Consider the following 23,657-nt stretch of genomic DNA (forward strand, 5'->3'; position numbering starts at 1 on the left):
AGTTAAAAAAGTAAAATATGAAATTCCAGCATGACCATTCAGTTAAAGCTCCACTGTCATGCCAATAAGCATTCTAAAACAGATATTGTAATGAAAAATACATCTAACATTTTTCATTTCAATGTCTATAGGAAAAAATAAATATGAGCGGAGAGCGCGTCATGCGCGCAACTTGCTATGGAACACGGAAGCTCTTTTCGAAGTCGAATCGAGCGAAATGACCTGGGCAATGTTACCCTATCGTTTCAAGCCATGTTTTGATGATACGCGGATCACTACTTCTAACTAACACCGGACTCCCCGACAGTATGTAGCATACTGAGGAGGACCCATCCTAAAAATCATCCATTTCATGACAGTGGACCTTTAAGTGTTTGTTCAGGTAATTGTAACTTGAAATAACAGTGTTCTGGAAAGTATATTTTTCTGGGCAGTAGTATGTACTTGTTTGGACGTCCTTTTGTAGTATGACAATAACTGAACTGTAATGTACTATGAGAAAATATGGTATCTGAATCACTACTTTCTGAAAAAATACAATCACCAAAGTGTACTAGATACTGCAATACAAACCAATAAGTCCAAACCCAAACATGAGCTGCTACATTTTCACACACCCCCAAGCCTACAATATCATCATTTTGAAAAATTACCCTCTCGGCGGCGCCACAACCGCTTACAGCAGCATTTTTAATTCAGAAATATTTACAGCGTACTGCACCCAGTCAATGAAAACGTTGAATTGACGGCGGTCTCCATTCATTAACGCTCACATGCCCGCCCCTCGTATATCAAACCCGCCGTGACCTATTGGTGCTGGCATCGTGAGGATGGGGGGCCTTACTGGCGGGTGGGGGGGGCTTTCCCGTCTTGAGGATATAAATACAAGAAGGGGGAAGAGCCGCAAAAGTGATCCAGGACCTTTTCACCCTCCTCCGCTTGGCTTCACCAAATCGGCGCGATCGCTCTCACCATGAAAGTAAGTCGGCTCAGATTTACTTCCAATTTTTCATTTTCAAACATATCATGTCAAAATAATATTTTGTTGTCACTCACATCTCCAGTGTGTATTTTTTTTTTCTTAATCGTGACTTTCCAGTGGTCTTATCGGATCACCGAGAGCTGTTTTTAATATTTTTGAGTCTCATTACACGGAACACTATTGAGAAACTATATTCTCTTAAGAGTGATTGTTCAAGTAATTGTAACTTGAAATAACAGTGGTCTGGATGTTATGTTATGTTGTATTGTTCCTCCCAAAAAAATACATGTAATACTATAATTTGAGTACTAAAAATGGTTTTACTTCTCTTCAACTCCCACAGGGTTTGAAGACCATCACTTTGACTTATATTTGTCTCTTTCTGGCTGCGTTTGTCACGCAAACCTGGAGTGCACCGAAAGTGAGTTTTTTTTAATATACTGCATTTTATTTATAATACATTTAAATATCAAATTTCATAAAAACACACAGTATTATATTTCTCACTTTAAAGGGCTCTTTCCAACGGAGAAACTGGTCACCGCAGGCTATGCTGTATCTTAAAGGCACTCGTACGTACAACTCACATACTCGATACCTCATAAGTTTTATTTCGAGTTTGACGGTTCTGTGCAATTTCTCAGAAGGACGCAGGTTCATCTCAGAGGACCGGAAAGAGGGAGATGTGTACGACACTTTACACTTAGGTACGACTATGTTATTACATGGTTGTAACACTTCACAAATTGAAATGTTTTTTTATCATTCCAAAAACATACATATTCGCTTAACCAATTGGTTCCAATTACCAAGAAGTGTAATAAATGAAATATTGTCTATATATATTTTTAAATACTTTTACAACTGGGCAATTAATGTATTAAATTTAGATTTTGATTCAATTTTGAGGGCATTCTATGAGATTGTTTTACTAAGAAAAAAAAAACCCAAAAAATAAAAATGGACCAGAAAGAGCGAGATGTGTACAACACTTTAAACTTAGGTACGACTATGTTATTACGTGATTATAACACTTCGCAAATCGAAATATTTTTGCTCATTCCAAAAATATATAATCGCCTAATCGACTCTAAATCGTTCCCTGGTCTGAAGGGTTGTTTTGTGTGTACACTGAATTATTGATTTAATATGAACGTGTACATCAATTGCATAGTTAAATTGTGTTTAAATATTTTGGATCATTTGCAAATTACATCAATTTACCACATTTTAATCATGCCCAACAACCGAAACTGAAAACTTTTTTTTTTTTTTTGACTGGTGAACCCAATTGGCTCCAATTACCAAGAAATATATTAGATGAAATATTGTGTGTATGTATATTTATATTTCTAAATACATTAATTTCCCAGTTGTAAAAGTATTAAATTTAGATTTGATTCAATTTTGAGGGCATTCAATGAGATAGTTTTGTAAAAAAAAAAAACACAAAAAAACAAATAAAATATACAAAAATTTGGACCGGAAAGAGGGAGGTGTGTAGGACACTTTACACTTAGGTACGACTATGGTATTACATGATTATAACACTTCACAAATTGAAATATTTTTGCTCATTCCAAAAACTCACTTCATTAATTAATTAGAGTCGATCTAAATTGTTCCCTGGTGTGAACGATTTTGTGTGTACAATGAATTATTGATTTAATATGATCATGTAGCATGTTTTAAATGTGTTCAACTCACAAATATTTTTGGGATAATTTGCAAATGATGTCAATTTACCACATTTTAATCATACCTAACAACCGAAAATGAAAAATTTATTTTTTTGACTGGTGAACCCAATTGGCTCCAATTACCGAGAAGTGTAGTAGATGAAATATTGTGTGTGTGTAAATATTATATCATTAATTGCCTAGTTGTGAAAGTATTAAATTTAGATTTTGATTCAATTTTGAGGGCATTCAATGAGATAGTTTTTGATAAAAAATAAAAAAATACAAATAAAATACACAAAAATATGGACCGGAAAGAGGGAGACGTGTACGCCACTTTACACTAGGTACAACTATGTTATTACATGATTATAACATAAATACAATATATATAATATTGTATGTGTGTTTGTGTATGAATATATATATATTAATTAATTTTGACGGCATTCAATCAGATTGTTTTGTAAAATAGAAAAACATATATATATATATATAAGATCCCAAAAAATTGACCTTAGGAATTTTCCACTCAAGTAATTACATTTTTTAATCATATTTTTTTATAAACAAGTGTATTGTGTTATAGGGGAGGAGTGAAAGGATGACTTTTTTTGCTGTAAACTAAAAAAAAAAAGGCAAACATTTATGAATGAGAATACTTTTGATATGGTACAAGTAGCCATCATCATCAGTTAATAAAACATTACAATAAAAAATATTGGTTACAATTATTTTTTCATGAGTACTTCTAATGTGAGTTATGATAAGTGTAATGAAAACAAATTTAAGTGATCCACAAGCATTCATTATTCATACACACCTAGCAACTAATATTGTGTATCCACATTTATTTTTCGCATTTTCCTACATTTGTGGGCCAAGTTCTATTTGACTTTTTACACCACAGTGCAATGTCGACGGTTTTAAGGGTCCTTGCGGTTTATTTTTCCGACCAGAGACCCGCAGTCAGAACACCGAGAAGCTGAGTGTGGACCAGGCTGCCACCATTTTGCTCAACTTTTTGCAGCAAGCCAGGGACGGCGGTGAGGAAATCAAATATCAAATCCTTTATCTACTCTACACGTTCATCATAATCATTATTTAAAATGATCTGCGTGCTTGCAAAACGCTCAGAACACCAATAAATTGTATTTTTTCCCCCATATTTATTATAAGGGGTCGGGGGGGGGGGGGGTTACAGATAGTTACGACTATATTATTACATGATTATAACACTTTGCAAATTGAAATATTTTTGCTCATTCCAAATTTTTAATGTGCCAGTCAGGGTGTATTACAAATACAAATTTGCAGTCGTAAAAAGAAAACTGAAACGCAGGTCTCTTAAAAAATGTCCTGTAGAAGAAAATTCGTTTTTTGCCGCCGGATACAAAACGCCACAACAGAACTAAACTAACTTAAAAAAATAATAATAAAAATTAAGCTGTGGGGTGTTGATGGCCATTTTCTTGTCATTTGATCCATGACAAATAAAAACATGGCCAACTGAATTTCATAATTTTAATAATTAATTTTACCGTCACGCCCAATTTGAAATCCTCAAGGACCTTTTTGCAAACACGACTGTTGCAGCGAGGCAGATATCGAAATAGCTAAAAAACAAAAAAAAAAATTAAAACTAAAATACGAATATGAACCAAATATGAAAATAACCGCTCCAATTGAAATGTGATCGCCTCGGTGTCTTTTTTTTTTTTTTCTTCCTCGTAGCTGATGAAAACCCAGATGAAGTGTACTTCCAGGAGATCCCGGTCTGGAAGAGGGAATACTTCTGAAAGCGGTCCTCGTTCCCGATGGATGCCCGTCGCCCGTTTCTGCGCGGCGGGGGAGCAGAAGAGATATTTTGTACGACGACGTTAGCAGCACATCTGAAGATTGCATATTTGAAATGTGATTGTTTTAATAAACTGGATTCGGACTGACCGCACGATCTGAAGTTGCATTACTGAGTTGAAATGAACGTTGTAGCGTCGCAATACAGCTCAAGAATTTGATTTACTTGCATTCTGAGAAATATTTTACTCGTGTAAAAAGTAACCAAAACTACAAATATATAATACTGGTATTTACAGTGAAGAAAATAAGTATTTGAACACTCTGCTATATTGCAAGTTCTCCCACTTAGAAATCATGGAAGGGTCTGAAATTTTTATCGTAGGTGCATGTCCACTCTGAGAGAGAGAATCTAAAAAGAAAAATCCAGAAATCACAATGTATGATTTGCAAATAAGTATTTGAACACCTGTCTATCGGCTAGAATTCTGAATCTCAAAGACCTGTTAGTCCGCTTCTAAAAGTCCACCTCCGCTCCGTGTATTATCCTGAATCAGATGCACTTGTGTGAGGTCGTCAGCTGCATAAAGACACCTGTCCACCCCATACAAACAGTAAGACTCGAACTTGTAACATGGCCAAGAACAAAGAGCTGTCCAAAGACACCAGCGACAAAATTGTACAACTCCACAGGGAGAAATTGCCAAGAAGCCTGGTGAAAAAAGGTCCACCGTTGGAGCAATCATTAGAAAATGGAAGAAGCTAAACATGATGGTCAATGACAATGGGAGTGGAGCCCCATGCAAGATATCACCTCGTGGGGTCTCAATGATCCTTAGAAAGTTGAGGAAGCAGCCCAGGACTACACGACAGGACTTGGTCAATGACCTGGAATGAGCTGGGACCACCGGTTCCAAGGTGACAGTTGGTAATACACCAAGACGTCATGGTTTGAAGTCACGCATGGCACGGAAGGTTCCTTCCCCTGCTTAAACCAGAACATGTCAAGGCCCATCTTAAGTTTGCCAATGATCATTTGGATGATACAGAGGAGTCATAGGAGAAAGTTTTGTGGTCAGATAAGACCAAAATGGAACTTTTTGGTCATAATTTCACTATCTGTGTTTGGAGGAAGACGAATGACGAGTTCCATCCCAAGAACACCATCCCTACTGTGAAGCACGGGGGTGGTAGCAACATACTTTGGGGGTGTTTTTCTGCAGATGGGACTGGACGACTGCACTGTATTGAGGGGAGGCTGACCACGGCCATGCCGAGCATTGAAGATGGGTCGTGGCTGGGTCTTTCGACATGACGATGACCCAAAGCACATAGCCAGGAAGACCAAGGAGTGGCTCCGTAAGAAGCATATCACGGTTCTAGTGTGGCCTAGCCAGTCTCCAGACCTAAACCAAATTGAAAATCTTTGAAGGGAGCTGAAATCCGGTGTTTCGCAGCGACAGCCCAGAAATCTGTCTAACCTAGAGAAGATCTGTGTGGAGGAGTGGGCCAAAATCCCTCCTGCAGTGTGTGCAAACCTGGTGAACAACTACAGGAAACGTTTGACCTCTGTAATTGCAAACAAACGCTACTGTACCAAATATTGACATTGCTTTTCTCAGATGTTGAAATACTTCTTTGCAGCTGTATCACGCAAGTAAATCGTTAAAAAAAAAATCATACATTGTGATTTCTGGATTTTTCTTTTTCAGATGATCTCTCTCACAGTGGACATGCACCTACGATGAAAATTTCAGACCCCTCCATGATTTCTCTGTGGGAGACCTTGCAATATAGCAGGGTGTTCAAATACTTATTTTCTTTCCTGTAGTTCATAAATTTCATTTGTAAATATGATGAGGCGATTAAAGATTTTTAACTTTTGACTTGATTTTGACTTATTGAAACTTATATGAATTTAAATTTAATTTGGTGTAGTATATAGTGCACAGGTGTCAAACTCAAGGTCCGGGGGCCAGATCTGGCCCGCCGAAGCCACATCTAGTGTCAATTTCCATGATTCTTGTAAAAATCTGGACACAAAATTTCAAATTGTCATGTAACAGAAATGATAAAGTTGAGATATTACAAGTATGTTTGTGTCACCAAACGTGAAAAGTTGAACAACACATGACCCTTGACCCCATAACTAGTTTATAAATTGATGACATAAATATGATGAAATGATTAAATATTTTTTGTTCCAGAGTCATAACGGCCCTCTGAGGGAAACCGGAACAACAATGTGACCCGCGAGAAAAATGAGTTTGACACCCCTGATGTCGTGTAAACAGATTTCGCCTATTGCGGTGATCAACGAGGGATTCATGTACACGTAAACAATTTACTGCTTATCCTCAGACTTTTTCAATCATCCCCAGCCGACCGTTAAAAGATGAAATTCGATCTCACGCGCTTCGGTTTTCCCCCGGTGAGGTTTCAGTTCCCCGACTCCCCCGGCTGCTTCTTTTTGCCCTCTCTCGCGGCACCGAGGACGAAGGGGGCCTTGATGTTCCGGCGGTCCTTTTCGGCCTCCTCGTCTTCATCGTACGGCTCGTCGTCGTCGTCCTCAACGTCACTGTGGTGCGGGGTGGAGTGGACCGACACCGAGGGGGACGGGGGCACGGAGTACGGTCGGGGATAGCGGAAACCCTCCGTCTTTGGGAAGGAAAGACTGATTACGCATGGGTTCATTTCACGATCACCTCCTGGAGGATTCAACGAGCTCTAAAATTGTCCAAATACGAACAGGATTGGTATTATTTTTTTACTGTATCTCTGGAAACGGATCAAAATCAAGTCCTGTTGTGTACTGATTCTGTTGTCTAGTGATGCAACGTAACAACTCCCAACGTGATGGCTTGTCAATCACCCAAATGCTAAGATGCCAATTAAGAACTGGAAAAATGTGGTCCGGGTACACCCCCACCCACCTGTGGTTCAGGTACCCCCCATCCCCGCCTCCCCTCTAAGAATTAATTGGTGACTTAGTCCTTTTCTCACAAAATCTGTACAGCGATGCTAATGCTAACCAGCACACAAGACCGTTAAACGTTTTTCATTCGGGGTTTTGGTTCTGACCTTCAGCGGCGCCATGGGGTCCACTTTAAATTTGTCAGGGAACGCTCTGCTGAGCGCAAGGAGGCGTGTGTGAATGTAGAACTGCCAACGAGAAGTCCAGAAAAAAAATGTGATCAGCGTCAAATTTTACAGTTTGCCGGCACTGAAAATTCTTGAGCATCATTAGACGACTTTCACGTCTACTAATCAGTCAAACTAAATAATTGCGGAGCTCAGAGAAGATTGAAACTATACTATTTGGTGTCATCGAGACCGCCGCCGCCGAAATTCCAATTCGCGCTTCTCGTCGTCGTTAAATCGGATTCGGACTGACAAACCCGTCCTAGGTATCTCCAGTCCAACAGGTCGGACAACCTCTCGGCTCTGTTGCGCTGGATGATGCGCTGACGCCGCGACTGTTGGCAGAAATTGAACATGAACTGAGTCAGCTGGTTACAGGACTCGTCGGCAGAACGGAACCGCCGGTCCACGATGTAAATACCTGAAAGGAGAGCGAGGGGAAAGGATGTCAGTTTATTTTTCTGGATCTATGGTTCTATTTTTTTTTTGGGGGGGGGGGGTGGATGTCTGTACACACCATAGGCGGCAGGGTCCGACACGTGATCCTCCATGAAGCACCCAAAACCAGAAAGATTAGTCGTCACACTGGGAATGCCCATTACAGTGCATTCACCTGAAGAATCAGAGGAAAAACCGAAAAGACTCGTGAAATACTGACGAGGCTTTCAGGAGAATGATTCACCCTGCCCAACTCAGTCCCAATCCATGTGGACTGGAACAGCATACCGCTGAAACCACTTGGACCTTTATTCAGTGTGTTGCAAACACGGAACTGGTAGACACACTTCCAAAAGATCCATTGATCAGGAAAATCTCCAAGGCAGGACTGCAGTACCTGGTGTGTACCCCCACGGCTCATAGTACGAAGGGAATACTCCGAGGTTACAGCCACGGACAAAGTCCTCGTAGTCCATTGGCAGGAGAGGACTTGTTGAGGATAGGAATTCAGGATGGAATATTACCTGGGAAGGGAACGGTAACCAGTAGATCAAAACTGGAGTACAGTTAAGGTCTGAATTGATGCAAAGACCAAGAGATGACTTTTTGAGTATTTTATACCGATAAGAAGACGCAGTGGACCATACTTAAGACTGACTGCTTCCTTTGCGTTTGACAGTAGTTCATTTAGTTTTTAGACGTGTCTACAGGAGAGAACGCAGACCACAGGTCTCCAGAGTCGTAGCGGCCCTCCGGGGAAAGTCCTAACTTCACTGTGGGCCGTGACTGTCATGCGCAAGTCTGGACCACGCCCAAGAACGGCGTGGCCTGGCCACCGCTCCGAAGGGTTTCATCTATTCGACCCGGTCTCAGTTGTTTCTCACGAGTGATTAGACCGTGTATTTAAGTTGTTTTGTCTCTCCCACATCCAGATTTACTCCGCCACTGCGCCATTCCAGTCCAATCACGCTTTTGTTTCGCTCTTTAGTTGACTCATAGTTTTTGGACATTGTTTCTTGTGTTCTGGATCCTGCCTTCTCGGACTGTGTTGTCGTGCACAACTTTAGTTTATAATAAAACCCATCGAACATCATGTCCTCGTCTTGGAGTCCTGCATTTGGGTCCGCCCCCCGCAACCGTTGCTTCGTGACTAACGAAAAAATGAGTTTGACACCCCTGAATTGTAGACAATGATGATTGTACCTTAACGCGGTCATTCCTGGAATTGAAGAGCCCGATCCGCCGGATGTTGGCGAGGATGGGATCTGTTGTGTCATCGAGCATGTTGTGGGTCGTCACTGGAGGGAGGGTGTGTCTCTGTAAACAAAAACCACAAAAAAGTATGTTATGGGGGGGGGGGCCATTCTGGACATGCTAAAGTCTATTTCCACAGAATCCCCGCCCCCCCTTCCCCCAGCACACCAATTTGGACAAATTCAATGCAAGTTTTTACCCAGCGGTCTACAAATTGTACTCTCCCAAACAGCCATTTTGACACATATTGATTAGCGCGCACGGAATTAACGGTGATCTAACTGGTTTTATTGCAAAGAGCGTGTGTGAGGGCAGGAGACGAGAAACCACAAACCACAACGAGTCCGGTGAGGGTACCCAGTCCATCATCACCGCTGGACTTTTTGTCGTGAATCCCATTTGCGCTCCATTCCGCGTCTCGGAAATATTGACAACGGCGTAAATTCATTTCATCGAGGAAGACCTTTTAACGCGCTTCCAACATAGATCACGCGGACACAACTAGTCTATTAAACCGCAGTCGGGGGTTGGGGAGCGGGGGTGGGGTGTAATTAAGTCTCAGTCTGCTTCGTTACTGCAAGGACTTTCATTCCGAGTTCACCACGAGATTCACTTTATAGCGCTTTCAATAATTAATTAGCAACGGGGCGCCATCACTCTCGTTGATTAGCACTTGGGGTACAAAAGTGGTGAGCAGAAAAATTCCGGAGACAGTCCAGACCAGTTACCTGAGTGGCGTAGATGGCCCGCTTCATAATAGTGAAGTCGTCTCGGTCCAGGATGGAGTTCATATCGGGGATCTTGCCGCTGATTGCGACAAACACCCAAGATTTATTGATGCGTTTTCTTCATTCACGCCCGTGTGTAATAACACATTAATTAAGCGCTTACGTCAACAGCGCGTCATACAGCCGTTTGCCAAACTTCTCCTTCACGGTGTGAGCGGTATCCCTGCGGAGTAGAAACCGCATTTACAAAATTTCTTAAAATTACTTTTTTGGAATATTGGAAGAAAAAGTTACGTGACAGGTGTCAAACTCAAGGCCCCGGGGCCAGATGCGGGCCCCCGCACGATTTTATGTGGCCCGCGAAGGAAAATCATGTGTATCGAATTCCGGGATTTTTGTTCTAATGTGTAACGACATTTCAAATTGTCATATCATAAATGATAACGTTGAGATATTTTTTGTTGTTGTTACTAAACATCAACAATAGTTGAAAAACCCATTCTATTACGTTCATAAATTTTATGTGTGAATATGATGAGGCGGCGGCACGGTGAGTTCTGAGGACCCGGGTTCGATCCCGGCCCCCGCCTGTGTGGAGTTTCCATGTTCTCCCTGTCCCTGTGTGGGTTTTCTCCGGGTACTCCGGTTTCCTCCCACATCCCAAAAACATGCAACATTGATTGGACACTAAATTGCCCGTAGGTGTGATCGTGAGTGCGGTTGTTTGTCTCCATGTGCCCTCTGATTGGCTGGCAATCAGTTCAGCGTTTACCACGCCTCCTGCCCATTGACAGCTGGGATAGGCTCCAGCACTCCCCGCGACCCTAGTGAGGATAAGCGGCAAAGAAAATAGATGGATGGATTTGAGGAGGCCAAAGATTTTCCTGGTTTCGGGGTCATAATGCCCCTCTGGGTGAAACTGTAACTACAAAGTGGCCTGTGACAAAAATAGGTTTTCCATCCTTGATCTAGATTTGGAATCAGAAATCCAGGGTAATCGGTTTGTCAACTATTGTTGACATTTGGTAATACAAAAATACTTTCAATCTCTCGTCATCGTTTATGACATGACAATTGAAGAGTTTGGTACAGATTTGAACAAAAATCACAGAATTCGATACACGTGATTTGCCTCGGCGGGCCACATAAAATCGTGCGGCGGGCCACCGGATCTGGCCCCCGGGCCTGGAGTTTGACACCCACGACCTAGATGGTCAAATTTTCCTCATGACATCTGGTCTGAGTATTGCTTTGTGATTAGAAGGGCAATTTGAACTGAAAACTGCATTTCAAAAGTAACATGGACTACTGAGTTCTGCGGTTCTGGAGCTGTAATCCCACCCGCCTACCATAGCTGTTTGCGTACAGCTTGGCCCTTTAAGGACTCCACGTTGAAGTTGTTGGTTTTCGCGGGCATGATGAAGAAAACGACCACTGTCACGTCATTTCTGTGGACCTGCAGAGGGGATCAAGGAACAAAACTGGTTTAGCAGGGAGCAGACTGGTCCGAACGGTCCGTTTGGACTTGGATGGAGGAGGACTCACTCTGAGGAGGTAGTTCAGCCGGGACAGTGACTCGAGGAAAATATCCGCTCCCTTGTTGGAGAACTCATAGCGCCCAGCTATGAAGAAGAATAGGGTTTTATCAAGGTTGAAGTCCAGATGTCTGTTAAAACGAATGAATGGATTATTTCAGTTGCAGTCACTCCAAACCAGAACCCCTCAACCCGGTCCACGATGTCCTTATGAGTTTTTGGTACCGTATTTTCTCACTTTTTATGATATTCTTTCCCAGTAATTTTGTCGTTCATATCTTTTGAGTTCCCCACCGTGCTTTTGAACTTTGAACTTTGTTTCTTGTAGTGCGAATCTAGTCGGATAACACAAATCAACATAAAATTCAATTTTTAATTGGAATTTTTTTTGTTCTTGTCGAGGAAAAAAATATATATATTCAAAGTAAACTGGCCCTGTATGACAAATGTTATGGCCCCCTAAACCTAAAAACTGGTTGGGCCACCCTCAACAGCAACAACTGAAATGAAGCGTCATGAGCGCAAGGTTTGGCCACTGCTTTTGTTTGATCCTGTCCCGCTGAGTTCTTAGTTTGCCCTACAGTCATCGAACCCTTGCCGCATGTCTTTTGGATCCCGACTTGCCTAGCGTTTATGTACCTCTGCCTAGTCGGACTGTTACACCGTTTATGACCCAGTTTTCAGAATAAACTACATTGAACATTATGCCTCTGCCTCAAAGTCCTGCATTTGGGTCCGCCCCCGTACCGGAGGTTCGTGACGGAAGTATTTTCTTGAACCAGCAAAGAGTTTTTCATATTAGATACCGTATGCATAGATCCTGTATTTTGTCCGACTCTTCCTTGCAGAGGTTTTTCCACTTCAGCAACACTGGAGGGTTTTGGAGGATCAATAGCTTTTTAATCTCATGGATTCAAGTCCAGACTCGGACTAGGACCATTTCAACAAGGTCGGCAGTTGGTTGGCCACAAAGGGCCAGGTAGCATGAATCTCCTCCCCCACTTCTCCTGTTCTGGTCATGACACTCTGAGTAAACAAAATCATTCCATTTTCCTAGCGCCTTATCCTCACAAGGGTCGCGGGAGTGCTGTGGAGCCTATCTCAGCTGTCAAGGGGCAGGAGGCGGGGTACACCCTGAACTGGTTGCCAGACAATCTCAGGGCACATGGACACAGACAACAGTCACAATCACACCTAGGGGCAATTGAGAGTGTTCAATTAATGTTTCATGTTTTTTGAGATGTGGGAGGTGCCCGGAGAAAACCCACTCAAGCATGGGGAAAACATGAAAACACCACACAGGCAGAAGTGGGATTTGAACCCTGGTCCTCCAAACTGTGAGCTTTCATCAGTCTTAAACTGTGCCACCCTGATATACATTCCACAACATGAATAATAATGGACTAGGGATTGATCCCTGGGGAACTCCACATTTGGGTCTTATTTGGGGTCACTGATGGCACCACAGTGCCGCCAGTCAGGAAAATCACAATTTTAAAGAACTGTGTACACATGAGGTATCTTTGCCTAATATTTAATTTATTTGATGATCTTTAAAAAAAGTGGGGAAACTGCCAAAATATACGAGAAAATGGGTCCGAAACTTTTTCACGACACTTATGAGCTCCTGTTAGTTATCAATTTTTGGTTCTTGGGCTGTCCCACAAAAAAAATACAAAAAAGGTCAAAGACAAAGCGAAACACTTGTCGAGGTCATCCTGTAGATTATCATTGCTTTATTACACAATTAGTACCATTACTCAAGAATATATATCAATAAAAGTCACTTACCCGTAGAAATGTCCTCTCACAAACTCCTGAATGCGAGCCTTGTTGATGGAGTGCAGGTTTTGAAACTCGTGCATGGCTGAGAACTTTTTCACATTCAGCCCATTCGGAGTCACCACATCTGTTCCACGAACACATGAAAACAAGAGAAGAGTTTCCTGAGATCGGGGCAAAATCCCGAAATTCCTCACAGTTCTACGTTCAGGAAAATTGTTCAACTGTTGGACTATTTTCTCAGTCACTTGTCAAAACCGTCCCCGCTTTTGTGATCTGGGTGAGCAAACCTTCCCCCCATCCTTGCTTCAGATTAAAAATGAGAAACATTTGAACATTAAATACAGTGAAGAAAATAAGTATTTGAACACCTCTCTATCAGCTAGAATTCAGACCCTCAAAAACCTGTTAGTCCACCTTTAAAAGTCCAACTTCATTCCATGTATTATCCTGAATCAGATGCACCTGCGTGAGGTCGTTAGCTGCATAAAGACACTTGTCTGTCACGACCCATCGGAACAAAGGTAGGACCCAAATGCAGGAGTACACGGGAGACGCAGATGTAAATCGGGAAAAACGTTTATTAATCCAAGGTCGGGTATCGGGCAGGCAGTCAGGTGCAGCGGCGGTAGTTGGGACGTCGGGCGAAGAGAGCAGGTGAGCGGGCAGGCAGGAGTCGGTACACGGGAGAACGATCAAGGAAGGCAGAAGTGTCAAAGGAGTCAGGCTTACGGGGTCGGTCGGAGAACAGGCGGAGGTCGGTACACACGGGTTGGCGATCAGGGATACGGGAGTGCTCGAGCGGGGCATGAAGCTCAACGATCTGGCGGCGGACCAGTCGTCACCGGGTCCTATAAGTACTGTGCATAATCAGCTGAAACAAGGTGCGGGGGTGTGCCGACTAATTGGCTGGCCACGCCCAGCCTGGGCAGGATGCCAGGAGCATGACACTTTCCACCCCATACAATCAGTAAGACTCAAAATTGTAACATGGCCAAGACCAAAGAGATGTCCAAAGGCACCAGAGACAAAATTGTCACCTCGTGGGGTCTCAATGATCCTTAGAAGGGTGACGAATCACCCCAGGACTACACCACAGGACTTGGTCAATGACCTGAAAAGGGCTGGCACCACCGTTTCCAAGGTGACATTTGGTAATACACTAAGACATCAAGGGTTGAAATCATGCGTGGCATGGAAGGTTCCCTTGCGAAAACCAGCATATGTCAAGACCCATTTTAAGTTTGCCAATGACCACGTGGATGATACAGAGGACTCATGGGAGGAGGTTTTGTGGTCAGATGAGACCAAAATAGAACTTTTTTGTCATAATTCCACTATCTGTGTTTGGAGGAAGACGAATGACGAGTTCCATCCCAAGAACACCATCCCTGCTGTGAAGCATGGGGGTGGTAGCATCATGCTTTGAGGGTGTTTTTCCGCACCCGGGACAGGACGACTGCACTGTATTCAGGAGAGAATGACCGCGGCCATGTATTGTGAGATTTTGGGGAACAACCTCTTTCCCTCACTCAGAGCATTGAAGTTGGGTCATAAACGGGGACAATGACCCGAAGCACGCAGCCAAGGAAAACCAACCTGTCTCCGTAAGAAGCATACCAAGGTTCTGGCGTGGCCTTGCCAGTCTCCAGACCTAAACCCAATAATAGAAAATCTCTGGAGGGAGCTGAAACTCTGTGTTTTTCAGCGACAGCCCAGAAACCCTATCTGATATCAAGAAGATCTGTGTGGAGGAGTGGGCCAAAATCCCTCCTGCAGTGTGTGCAAACCTGGTGAACAACTACAGGAAACGTTTGACCTCTGTAATTGCAAACAAAGGCTTCTGTATCAGTTTTCTTAGGTGTTCAAATACTTATTTTCAGCTGTATCACACAAATAAATTGTTAAAAAGATCATACATTGTGATTTCTGGATTTTCTTTCTAGATTATCTCTCTCAAGGTGGACACGCGCCTCCGATGAAAATTTCAGACCCGTCCATGTTTCCTAAGTGGGAGCACTTGCAATATAGCAGGGTGTTCAAATACTTATTTTCTTCACCGTATCTTGTCTTTGTCCTTGTTGGTTTATTTGTTCTGAATGTCGTACCAGTTGCATTTGTATTGTGTTCTTTACAGTTTTGCAAAGCATCTCAACTTCGCCGGAACTCCGGTTTGTACACATGCTAAGGTTTTCCCGTTCCGGTCGAGTTAAGCTAGGTAAATGTCCACCTGGCTTTCTGTGCAGAATGTGGTTCGCCTCCACCGCCGTGATCTGCGAGACGGTCGTGAAGACGTGAGCGCAGTGAACGGCGGCTCTCTCCAAGCAGTACCGATGGTAGATCTGACGTTCGCCGGCCTCCTTGTCTATGTTGAACTAGAATGCGTAGACGTGGGGACAAAAAAAGGTGACAAATGCCTCAAGCTGTTCAAAATAAGCAAGGGGGACAACGGATCATGAAGTGTAAACGGTTCCATCCGTAAAACTGACGAACAAAATATGGATTTTACTCTTCGGGTCGAACTGTGTTTGTTTGTTGTCAATTATCTACCGAGCCGGCGAGTGGCCTTTAGCTCCGCGTTGACCTTTCCGACGAGCCAATTACAAACTCCGTCTCTGACCCGTTTAAACGCGTTTCAACATCTTTAATGATATTCTAAGTGTTTGTAAAGGTCCGCCGTCTCTGTGAGGGTGCGTTACCCCGTAATGGCCGTTTCGAACAATTTGTTAACGGTAGCATCTATCAGTTTTATGCGCGGAGTGAAATAACGGCACAATCGATGATATTCTATTCATCACGCCGTTGTATTTACATTTACGGCTCGAGTCGATTTCATAAATCGCGTTTATGCCGCAGAAAATAGCCAAAATGAAGTAGCACAATTCCCATTAGGTACTTCCTGAATGCCTGCCACGAGTTTTGCTGCACGGTCGATAAATGACCTGAAAACTCGTATTGGATCCGTACAGTTCACCAAAAGTACTCTACTGGGATCTGGTCGGTATTTGCGACTACCTTATCTAAGTTGTTGTAAAAGTCGACGTTCCCCGCGCAGAGGTACCGTCCCAGAAGAGTTGCGTGGGTAGTGAAGACTGTTGCCATGGGGATCTTCCGAGACCGACAGAGGATGAGCCCCGGACCCGCTTGCCACTCGTGGAAATGAGCGATGAGGTTGGGCTTGTCTCCGAGCTGGTCTGTTAACTGGTGGTGGGGGGAGTACAAAATCAGTTTATTTACACGGAGGGGATTCAGATCCGTCGACCAAGATCTAAATGTACGTCTGTAAGAGGGAGAAACTTTCACCGGGACTGTAGTCGCTACCCAAAATTGAGACCTGGAACCAAAATCAAAAGGTTTGGATTGATCAAATCGCCCCACCAATCTGTTTTCGGGAGTACTTGAAGGCACGTTCTAATCTTGAAACCCAAAGGCCACGGTCAACCCGTTTCCAAGTGACGCTTCAAATTTTAAACTCCTTGGTTCTCATTCCGGCAGCCAACGACTGAAAAGTCATAGATCCGCCATGAAACCATCTGGACCAGGACACTAGCCCGGAGCTAAGGTGATATTCTACTTTTGATGTCTTGGTTGTCCCTGAAAAAAATCACTCCATGAAGACAATGAACCGCAGAGTTCTGACCTGAGTTAACAAAACACGTGGACTGGACTTTCTCAGTCAAGTCAGTCAAGTCTATTATCAACTATGCTGAAGCTACAGTAAGAAAGCCCCCCAAGTGCACCTCCAAAAGACTCCCTGAAACAAACCCCAGTAAGAACCTATTCAAGAACTGGTCTGGAAGACGCAGTGTGTCTGTTTTCAGCCCGGCGGCATGGTGGGCTCAGCTGGTAAAGCGTTTGCCTCACAGTTCTGAGGTCCCCGGTTCAATCCCAGACCTGCCTGTGTGGAGTTTGCGTGTTCTCGCCGTGCCTGCAGGTACACCGGTTTCCTCCCACATCCCTAAAACATGCAACATTAATTGGACACTCTAAATTGCCTCTAGGTGTGATTGTGAGTGCGGCTGTTTGTCTCCGTGCACCCTGCGATTTGCTGGCAACCAGTTCAGGATGTACCCTGCCCTCTGCCCAATGACAGCTGGGATAGGCTCCAGCATTCCGACGACCCTTGTGAGGATAAGCGGCTAACAAAATGGTTGGATTAATGGATTATGTCCCTGCCAACTAGAGGTTATGAGAATGGTGTCCACGTTCATTCCAATCTGCCACCGCCACCTAGTTTATGAAAAAGGTGTAGCCTACATTTTCATTCCAAAATGGCAGGGGTACTCTAAATTGCCCCAAGGTGTGATTGTGAGTGCGGCTGTTTGTCTCCATGCACCCTGCGATTGGCTGGCAACCAGTTCAGGGTGTACCCCGCCCTCTGCCCGTTGACAGCTGGGATAGGCTCCAGTACTCTCCCCGCGACCCTCGAGAGGATAAGCAACAAAGAAAACGGATGGATGGATGGATGGATGGATGGATGGATGGACCTCTTTGAAGAACCAGGCGATGAGGGATCCTATGATGAGGGAGTCGTTCGCTTCCCGGTCTTGGTACGGCAGGCCAACGTTGCAGGTGTCCCACAGGTCTCCCTTCCAGCGGTCCAGGTTCCAGGCGGCAGAACCAATGTCAAAAAGGATCACGTAAGGATTACCCTCGATTAGCCAGCGACCAAAATAAACCTGCGGGGAAAAAAGAACAACAAACAGTCTCGTAAAGCGTTTTAAAAGTCTTCTTTTATGATTTATGGACTATATAAACAACTATTTTAGCATAATATCTCTTTAATCCTCATATCCGTTCAGTGGTCCGTGGTGTACGATTGCCATCTAGTGGTTAAATGTGTCAGCTCATGTATAAAAAAAAATGGATTTACATTTCATATCAAAGCAGGCACATCCGCGTCTCCGTAATGTCTCCCACCTGGCAGCCATTTTGGATCAGAGCATCCATGGCCTTCCTGATGGTCGGCAGAGGCGGCTCGCAGGCCTCCACCTGCGTCTTAAAGTTGGCCTCCAAGTACGGCCCCAGCATGAAGTAGTTCTCCCCCCACTCGTCCACGGTGATCTTGGCCTTGGTCTGGATCACCGTGTAGATTCCGCCGACTGCGCCGGCGTAAACCAAGACCAATAAATACATCCGACCATTTCTTTCCAGTAATTACTTATTTACTTAATTACTAGTTAATTACTAGGTAATTACACATGGCTCATCAGTTTCATATAGTGATCTTACTGTGATTGATCAAATTATATGAAAACCTTTTCAAAAATGTGTCACCTTGACTTATTCTGTGACACTCTTGGTTTGATTTTTTTTTTAAATATATTGTGCATTAAATGCATATTACCCAACAGAGTATGAGTTAACTATTAATGTTAGTGGTGGTGGGGTTGTGCAACATATTCTAACGGAAGTGCCCCCCCAACAACATGACGATTTCGGAAAAAGAAACAACAACTTACATGTAACAGACTGAAAATACCCCCCCCCCATATTTTAATGTGTTAATAACACGGTAATTAAGGCCGCAAAATGGGACCATTTATCTCGTTTAATGTGTAACTGTTCAAAGGCGGCTTCTCTGGTTTTCAATATTTACTCTGCGAGGAGCGCCGTCGCCAAACATTTTCGTTCTTCCCCAAAAAATATTTCAATGCGTTTGCTTGTTTTGATGTAATTCCACACCGCCACCTCCACCTGGAGGAAATGTAAAGCCCTGAAATGTAATTATGCGGTCCGATGGAATGGATTATTCCAAATCTGCGCCACATAAAATAAAATAAAATAAAATAAAATATCAAACCTTTATTGGTGACTTCCCAGGCTACCTCGAAGAGGAGCAGGTCTTCCACGGGCAACTCATCCTCCTCCCAAGCTGGCAGAACGCCACTTAAAGATGTCATCGACAAAGACCGCGACAGTGGCATCTTCAAATCTTTCCACTTGATCCAAAATATTAAATGAAATTAAAAAAAAAGATACTAATAGTTGACGATAAAGCAAAGTGTAGGTGGAATATCTTCGAAACAGGTCTGCACCTGTTAGGAGACAGCAGGACAAGATAGATCTGGTCTAATGGGGGTAAAGAACTCCCACCACTCCCCCTGTTGCCAACCTTTAGCCCACATACGCGCGCGCATGCAAACACACGCGAGCGCAACGTGACGCTGAATTTGGTCCGAGTGACGTCGTTCGCAAAGTGCCCGATTGCGAAATATACACAACGGACGTCAAATGGAGGCAGAATGTTTACTTTCGAAGCGGAAATATGAAGCTGTTGTGAGATATGACGAGTTTGCTTCTGAATCTGCAAATGCCCATGCTAACCGCTAGCGTGTCCGTGGAGTTCGGCGGTTGTTTGTTAGCATTAAGGCAACCGGCAAAGATATAGGGTTGCTTTCAAATGCACGTAAGTGTAATTCTTTGTTTTACAGTGAAGAAAATAAGTATTTGAACACCCTGCTGCGTTGCAAGTTCTCCCGCTTAGAAATCATGGAGAGGTCTGAAATTGTCCACTGTGAGAGAGATCATATAAACAGACAAATCCAGAAAACGATGTACTGTATAATTTTCAAATGATTTATTTGTGTGATACAGCTGCAAATAAATATTTGAACACCTGTCTATCAGCTAGAATCTGACCCTCAAAGACTTGTTAGTCTCCCTTTAAAAGTCCACCCCGGCTCCATGTATTATCCTCAATCAGATGCACCTGTGTGAGGTCGTTAGCTAAATAAGGACACCTGTCCACCTCATTAAAATCAGTAACACTCAAAGTTGAAACACGGCCAAGACCAAAAAGCTGTCCAAAATCCCACCTGCAGTGTGTGCAAACCTGGTGAAAAACTACAGGAAACGTTTGGCCTCTGTAATTGCAAACAAAGGCTACTGTACCAAATATTAAAGCTGGGTTTTCTCAGGTGTTCAAATACTTATTTGCAGCTGTATCACGCTAATAAATCATTTTAAAAAATCATACATCTCTCGCACAGTGGACATGCACCTACGATGAAAATTTCAGCTCCATGATTTCTAAGTGGGAGAAATTGCAATATAGCAGGGTGTTCAAATACTTATTTTCTTCACTCTATGTTTAATTTGGACACTAAACCTCAACTGCGAATGCCGCTGACTGCCATTGACGGCTTTAGACGTCAAATATCCACGTTAACTGGGAAAGGCTGGCGGTGAAAACCTGAAGCGTCTTCATTATCTGCGCCGCTTATCCTCACGAGGGTCGCGGGAGTGCTGGAGCCGATCCCGGCTATCTTTGGGCAGGAGGCTGGGTAGACCCTGAACTGGTCACCAGCCAATCGCAGGGCACGTCGAGACAATCACACCTCAGGGCAATTGAGAGAAACTTGATTATTTAATATTTCCAAAACTGCGGATTATTGCGAAACAAATTGTGGTCGAAGTATGATATAAATTCTCGATCCTTGGGTCGTTTTGACTTTTTAAGTATTCTTCTGGGTTTAAAATCCGGTTTCTTGCTTTGTACGTCAATGTGGAAACCAGATCCGGAAAGACTTTACGTGGGGCTTTGAATCACTGCTCCCCTACGCAAAACCGCGTCGCGAGTATTTCTGAGAAAAACTTATGAATGATGCATTTCTGCGCCGCAATTTACGGCCCCCGGGGCGTCGAGGCGCACGATTGGCCGTCAGATGCCGGGGGGGGGGGCACGAGGTCGCCTATCCGAGTGAGATATAAAACGCGGCGGAATGGATGACGGTCGTCATAGCGCTTGAGAAAGCAAAGTATCAACAAAATACTTTTGGAACACAATAGAGGAACGTGTTGTCCAAAAATGAAGCTCACGGTTGTCGTTATGTTGTGCGGATTGGTCGTCGGTCCGAATCCCGGGTGTCTGGGCGCATCTCTGTCGGGATTTCTACCTGAGCAGGAGTTGCAGGGGACGGGTAAGACGCTGGAACCATTTAAGTAGAAAGTAGAACCAACTTTATTCATAGATATGTAATGCATAGTTCTTTAGTTAATTACTTTTCATTCATTTTGGTACAACCAACCATTTTGCCACAATTAGTGTACTACTTACTTTAACGACTCCTCCGTTAGCGAATGTAAATTGAGGGAATATGGAATCAAAAATAATGTGTGGACACATAAAATAAGGTTATGGTCAATGTTTTATTTTTCCCTATTGCAATTGAAACATAGACATTATTTATTTATGATTCAATTTTCATAAAATTAGCAGTCACCATTTATTTTATTCTTTTAGTTTTCTAAGAAAAACATAAAGATATATATGGAAATAAAATGAATGCACACAAATTATGTAAATGACGCTAATCCTACACAATTGTAGTAATCATGTAAGGACTATGTCGTAAACTGTGTATTACAACATAGCAGGGAAGTTAAAATAAATATTATGTAGCAATTATATATTTAGACATGACAACAAAAGCAACAATATTAATATTATTATTATTAACAGTAATAATAATAATAATCATCATCATAATATGATTCTGGAAATGTAATATTATTTGTTTGAATTTATAGGCTACGATTGTAATGTTCAGTTTTCTAAGAAACGAGGATAAATATATACAATATCTGGAAATAAAATGAATGCACATAACTAATGTGAATGACGATAATCCAACACAGTTGTAGTAATCATGTAAGGACTATGTAGTAAACTGTATATTACATCACAACAGGGAAGCTAAAATAGATATTATGGAGCAATTATATGTCATTAGACGTGACAACAAAAGCAACAATCTTATTAATAATATAATATGATTCTGATAATGCAATACTATATTTGTTTGAATTTATAGGCTATGATTGTAATGTCAAGTTTTCTAAGAAACACAGACAAATATATACAATATCTGGAAATAAAATGAATGCACGTAAGTAACGTAAATGACGATAATCCTACACAGTTATGGTAATCATGTAAGGACTATGTAGTAAACTGTGTATTACATCACAGCAGGGAAGTCAAAATAGATATTACGTAGCAATTATATGTCATTAGACATGACAACAAAAGCAACAATGTTAATACTAATAATAATAGTAATAATATGATTCTGATAATGTAATACTATATTTGTTTGAATTTATAGGCTATGATTGTAATGTCCAATTTTCTAAGAAACATGGATACATATATACAATATCTGGAAAAAAATGAATACACATAAGTAATGTAAATGACAATAATCCTACACAGTTGTAGTAACCATGTAAGGATTAAGTAGTAAACTGTGTATGACGTCACAGCCGGGAAGTAAGAGTAATAATCAGATTCTGATAATGTAATACTGTATTTCTTTGAATTTATAGGCTCTGACTTATAGGCTATAGGCTATGACTGTATTGTCCATTTTTCTAAGAAACATATATACATATATATATAGTATCTGGAAATGACTCCATATAGATGTAAATGACGATAATCTACACAGTTGGAGTAACCATGTAATGACTATGTAGTAAATTGTGTATGACATCGCCACAGGGAAGTTAAAATAACTACTACCTAGCAATTATGTCATGACGCATGACAATAAAAGCAACAATATCAATAATAATAATAGTAATAATGTGATTCTGATAATGTAATACTATATTCATTTGAACTTGTAGGCTATGACTGCAATGTCCAGTTAAACTACTGTCACTAGTACATGACTTTGATAGGATTATCATATTATTCTATCACACTATTACAACCACATTAAGGTGTCAAACTCAAGGCTTGGGGGCTAGATCGGGCCCGCCACATGATTTTACGTGGCCTGCGAATGCAAATGACGTGCGTCAACTTCCATGATTCTTGTTCAAAATCTGTACCAAAATTTCAGACCATCATTTCATAAATGAAAATATGGAGAAATTGTGAACATTTTTGTGTGTTGATCCAATGTAGCCCACGACGAAAATATGTTTGACACCCCGGATCCAACACATAGACATACACTGTCGCGTTTTGCCATTTTCCACTTTTGAGCTTGATTCTCTTGCGGTCCCATCAGGTTCCATCGGTCCGCGGAGAAGCACGGCGGGCGACTTTCCGGAGGACCCCGACCTGTGTTTCTCCCTGAGAGAAAACGACACCCAGCGCCAGCTCCTGTGCAACGAGCGCACCGACAAGTTCAACATCAACCCGTTCGGCCTCCGCTTCGGGAAGCGCTACAATCGCGGCTACGTCTACAGGCGGGCCGTTCAGAGGGCCACGACGAGCAGATTTTCGCCTCCGACGCTCTTTCGGCGACGACTGGAGGCGCTGACCTGAAGCGGGTGCGGTACTTGCGGGTCCCCATGTCGGACTACA

The 23,657-nt window shown here is 42.6% G+C and overlaps 3 protein-coding genes across 3 annotated transcripts; 2 read left to right on the forward strand and 1 right to left on the reverse strand.

The window, feature by feature from the left end:
* Window positions 1-886: 886 nt before the first annotated feature.
* spx (spexin hormone) lies at window positions 887-4,596 on the forward strand. Its single transcript, XM_061806707.1, has 5 exons — window positions 887-1,403; window positions 1,497-1,554; window positions 1,627-1,689; window positions 3,621-3,707; window positions 4,396-4,596. The coding sequence occupies exons 2-5, from the start codon at window positions 1,533-1,535 to the stop codon at window positions 4,458-4,460; spliced, it is 237 nt and encodes a 78-aa protein (XP_061662691.1). The 5' UTR covers window positions 887-1,403; window positions 1,497-1,532; the 3' UTR covers window positions 4,461-4,596.
* gys2 (glycogen synthase 2) lies at window positions 4,468-19,278 on the reverse strand. The gene is made up of 17 exons (XM_061806705.1): window positions 19,140-19,278; window positions 18,257-18,438; window positions 17,824-18,015; window positions 16,352-16,537; window positions 15,567-15,711; window positions 13,346-13,463; window positions 11,565-11,685; window positions 11,369-11,475; window positions 10,183-10,242; window positions 10,020-10,098; window positions 9,241-9,354; window positions 8,435-8,561; window positions 8,117-8,212; window positions 7,857-8,020; window positions 7,540-7,620; window positions 6,871-7,116; window positions 4,468-4,499 (listed from the first exon to the last, which is right to left on the reverse strand). The coding sequence occupies exons 1-16, from the start codon at window positions 19,261-19,263 to the stop codon at window positions 6,898-6,900; spliced, it is 2,115 nt and encodes a 704-aa protein (XP_061662689.1). The 5' UTR covers window positions 19,264-19,278; the 3' UTR covers window positions 4,468-4,499; window positions 6,871-6,897.
* A 1,868-nt stretch (window positions 19,279-21,146) lies between these two features.
* Window positions 21,147-23,618, forward strand: kiss2 (kisspeptin 2). The gene is made up of 2 exons (XM_061806706.1): window positions 21,147-21,258; window positions 23,359-23,618. The coding sequence occupies exons 1-2, from the start codon at window positions 21,147-21,149 to the stop codon at window positions 23,616-23,618; spliced, it is 372 nt and encodes a 123-aa protein (XP_061662690.1).
* The last annotated feature ends 39 nt before the right edge of the window (window positions 23,619-23,657 follow it).

Source organism: Syngnathoides biaculeatus, chromosome 20, assembly GCF_019802595.1.
Source record: "Syngnathoides biaculeatus isolate LvHL_M chromosome 20, ASM1980259v1, whole genome shotgun sequence".
Taxonomy (NCBI): Eukaryota; Metazoa; Chordata; class Actinopteri; order Syngnathiformes; family Syngnathidae; genus Syngnathoides; species Syngnathoides biaculeatus.

Bases quoted from the DNA above. Each gene is read 5' to 3' on its own strand.
- spx (XM_061806707.1), top strand. From the start codon at position 1,533: ATGCTGTATCTTAAAGGCACTC. The intron at 1,555-1,626 runs GTACGTACAACT...GCAATTTCTCAG, and splicing joins GCTGTATCTTAAAGGCACTC to AAGGACGCAGGTTCATCTCA. The intron at 1,690-3,620 runs GTACGACTATGT...TTTTCCGACCAG, and splicing joins GTACGACACTTTACACTTAG to AGACCCGCAGTCAGAACACC.
- gys2 (XM_061806705.1), bottom strand. From the start codon at position 19,263: ATGCCACTGTCGCGGTCTTTGTCGATGACATCTTTAAGTGGCGTTCTG. The intron at 15,712-16,351 runs GTAGTCGCAAAT...TACGCATTCTAG, and splicing joins TTTACAACAACTTAGATAAG to TTCAACATAGACAAGGAGGC. The intron at 8,213-8,434 runs GTACTGCAGTCC...CTGATTCTTCAG, and splicing joins GCCGTGGGGGTACACACCAG to GTGAATGCACTGTAATGGGC.
- kiss2 (XM_061806706.1), top strand. From the start codon at position 21,147: ATGAAGCTCACGGTTGTCGTTATGTTGTGCGGATTGGTCGTCGGTCCG. The intron at 21,259-23,358 runs GTAAGACGCTGG...CGGTCCCATCAG, and splicing joins GCAGGAGTTGCAGGGGACGG to GTTCCATCGGTCCGCGGAGA.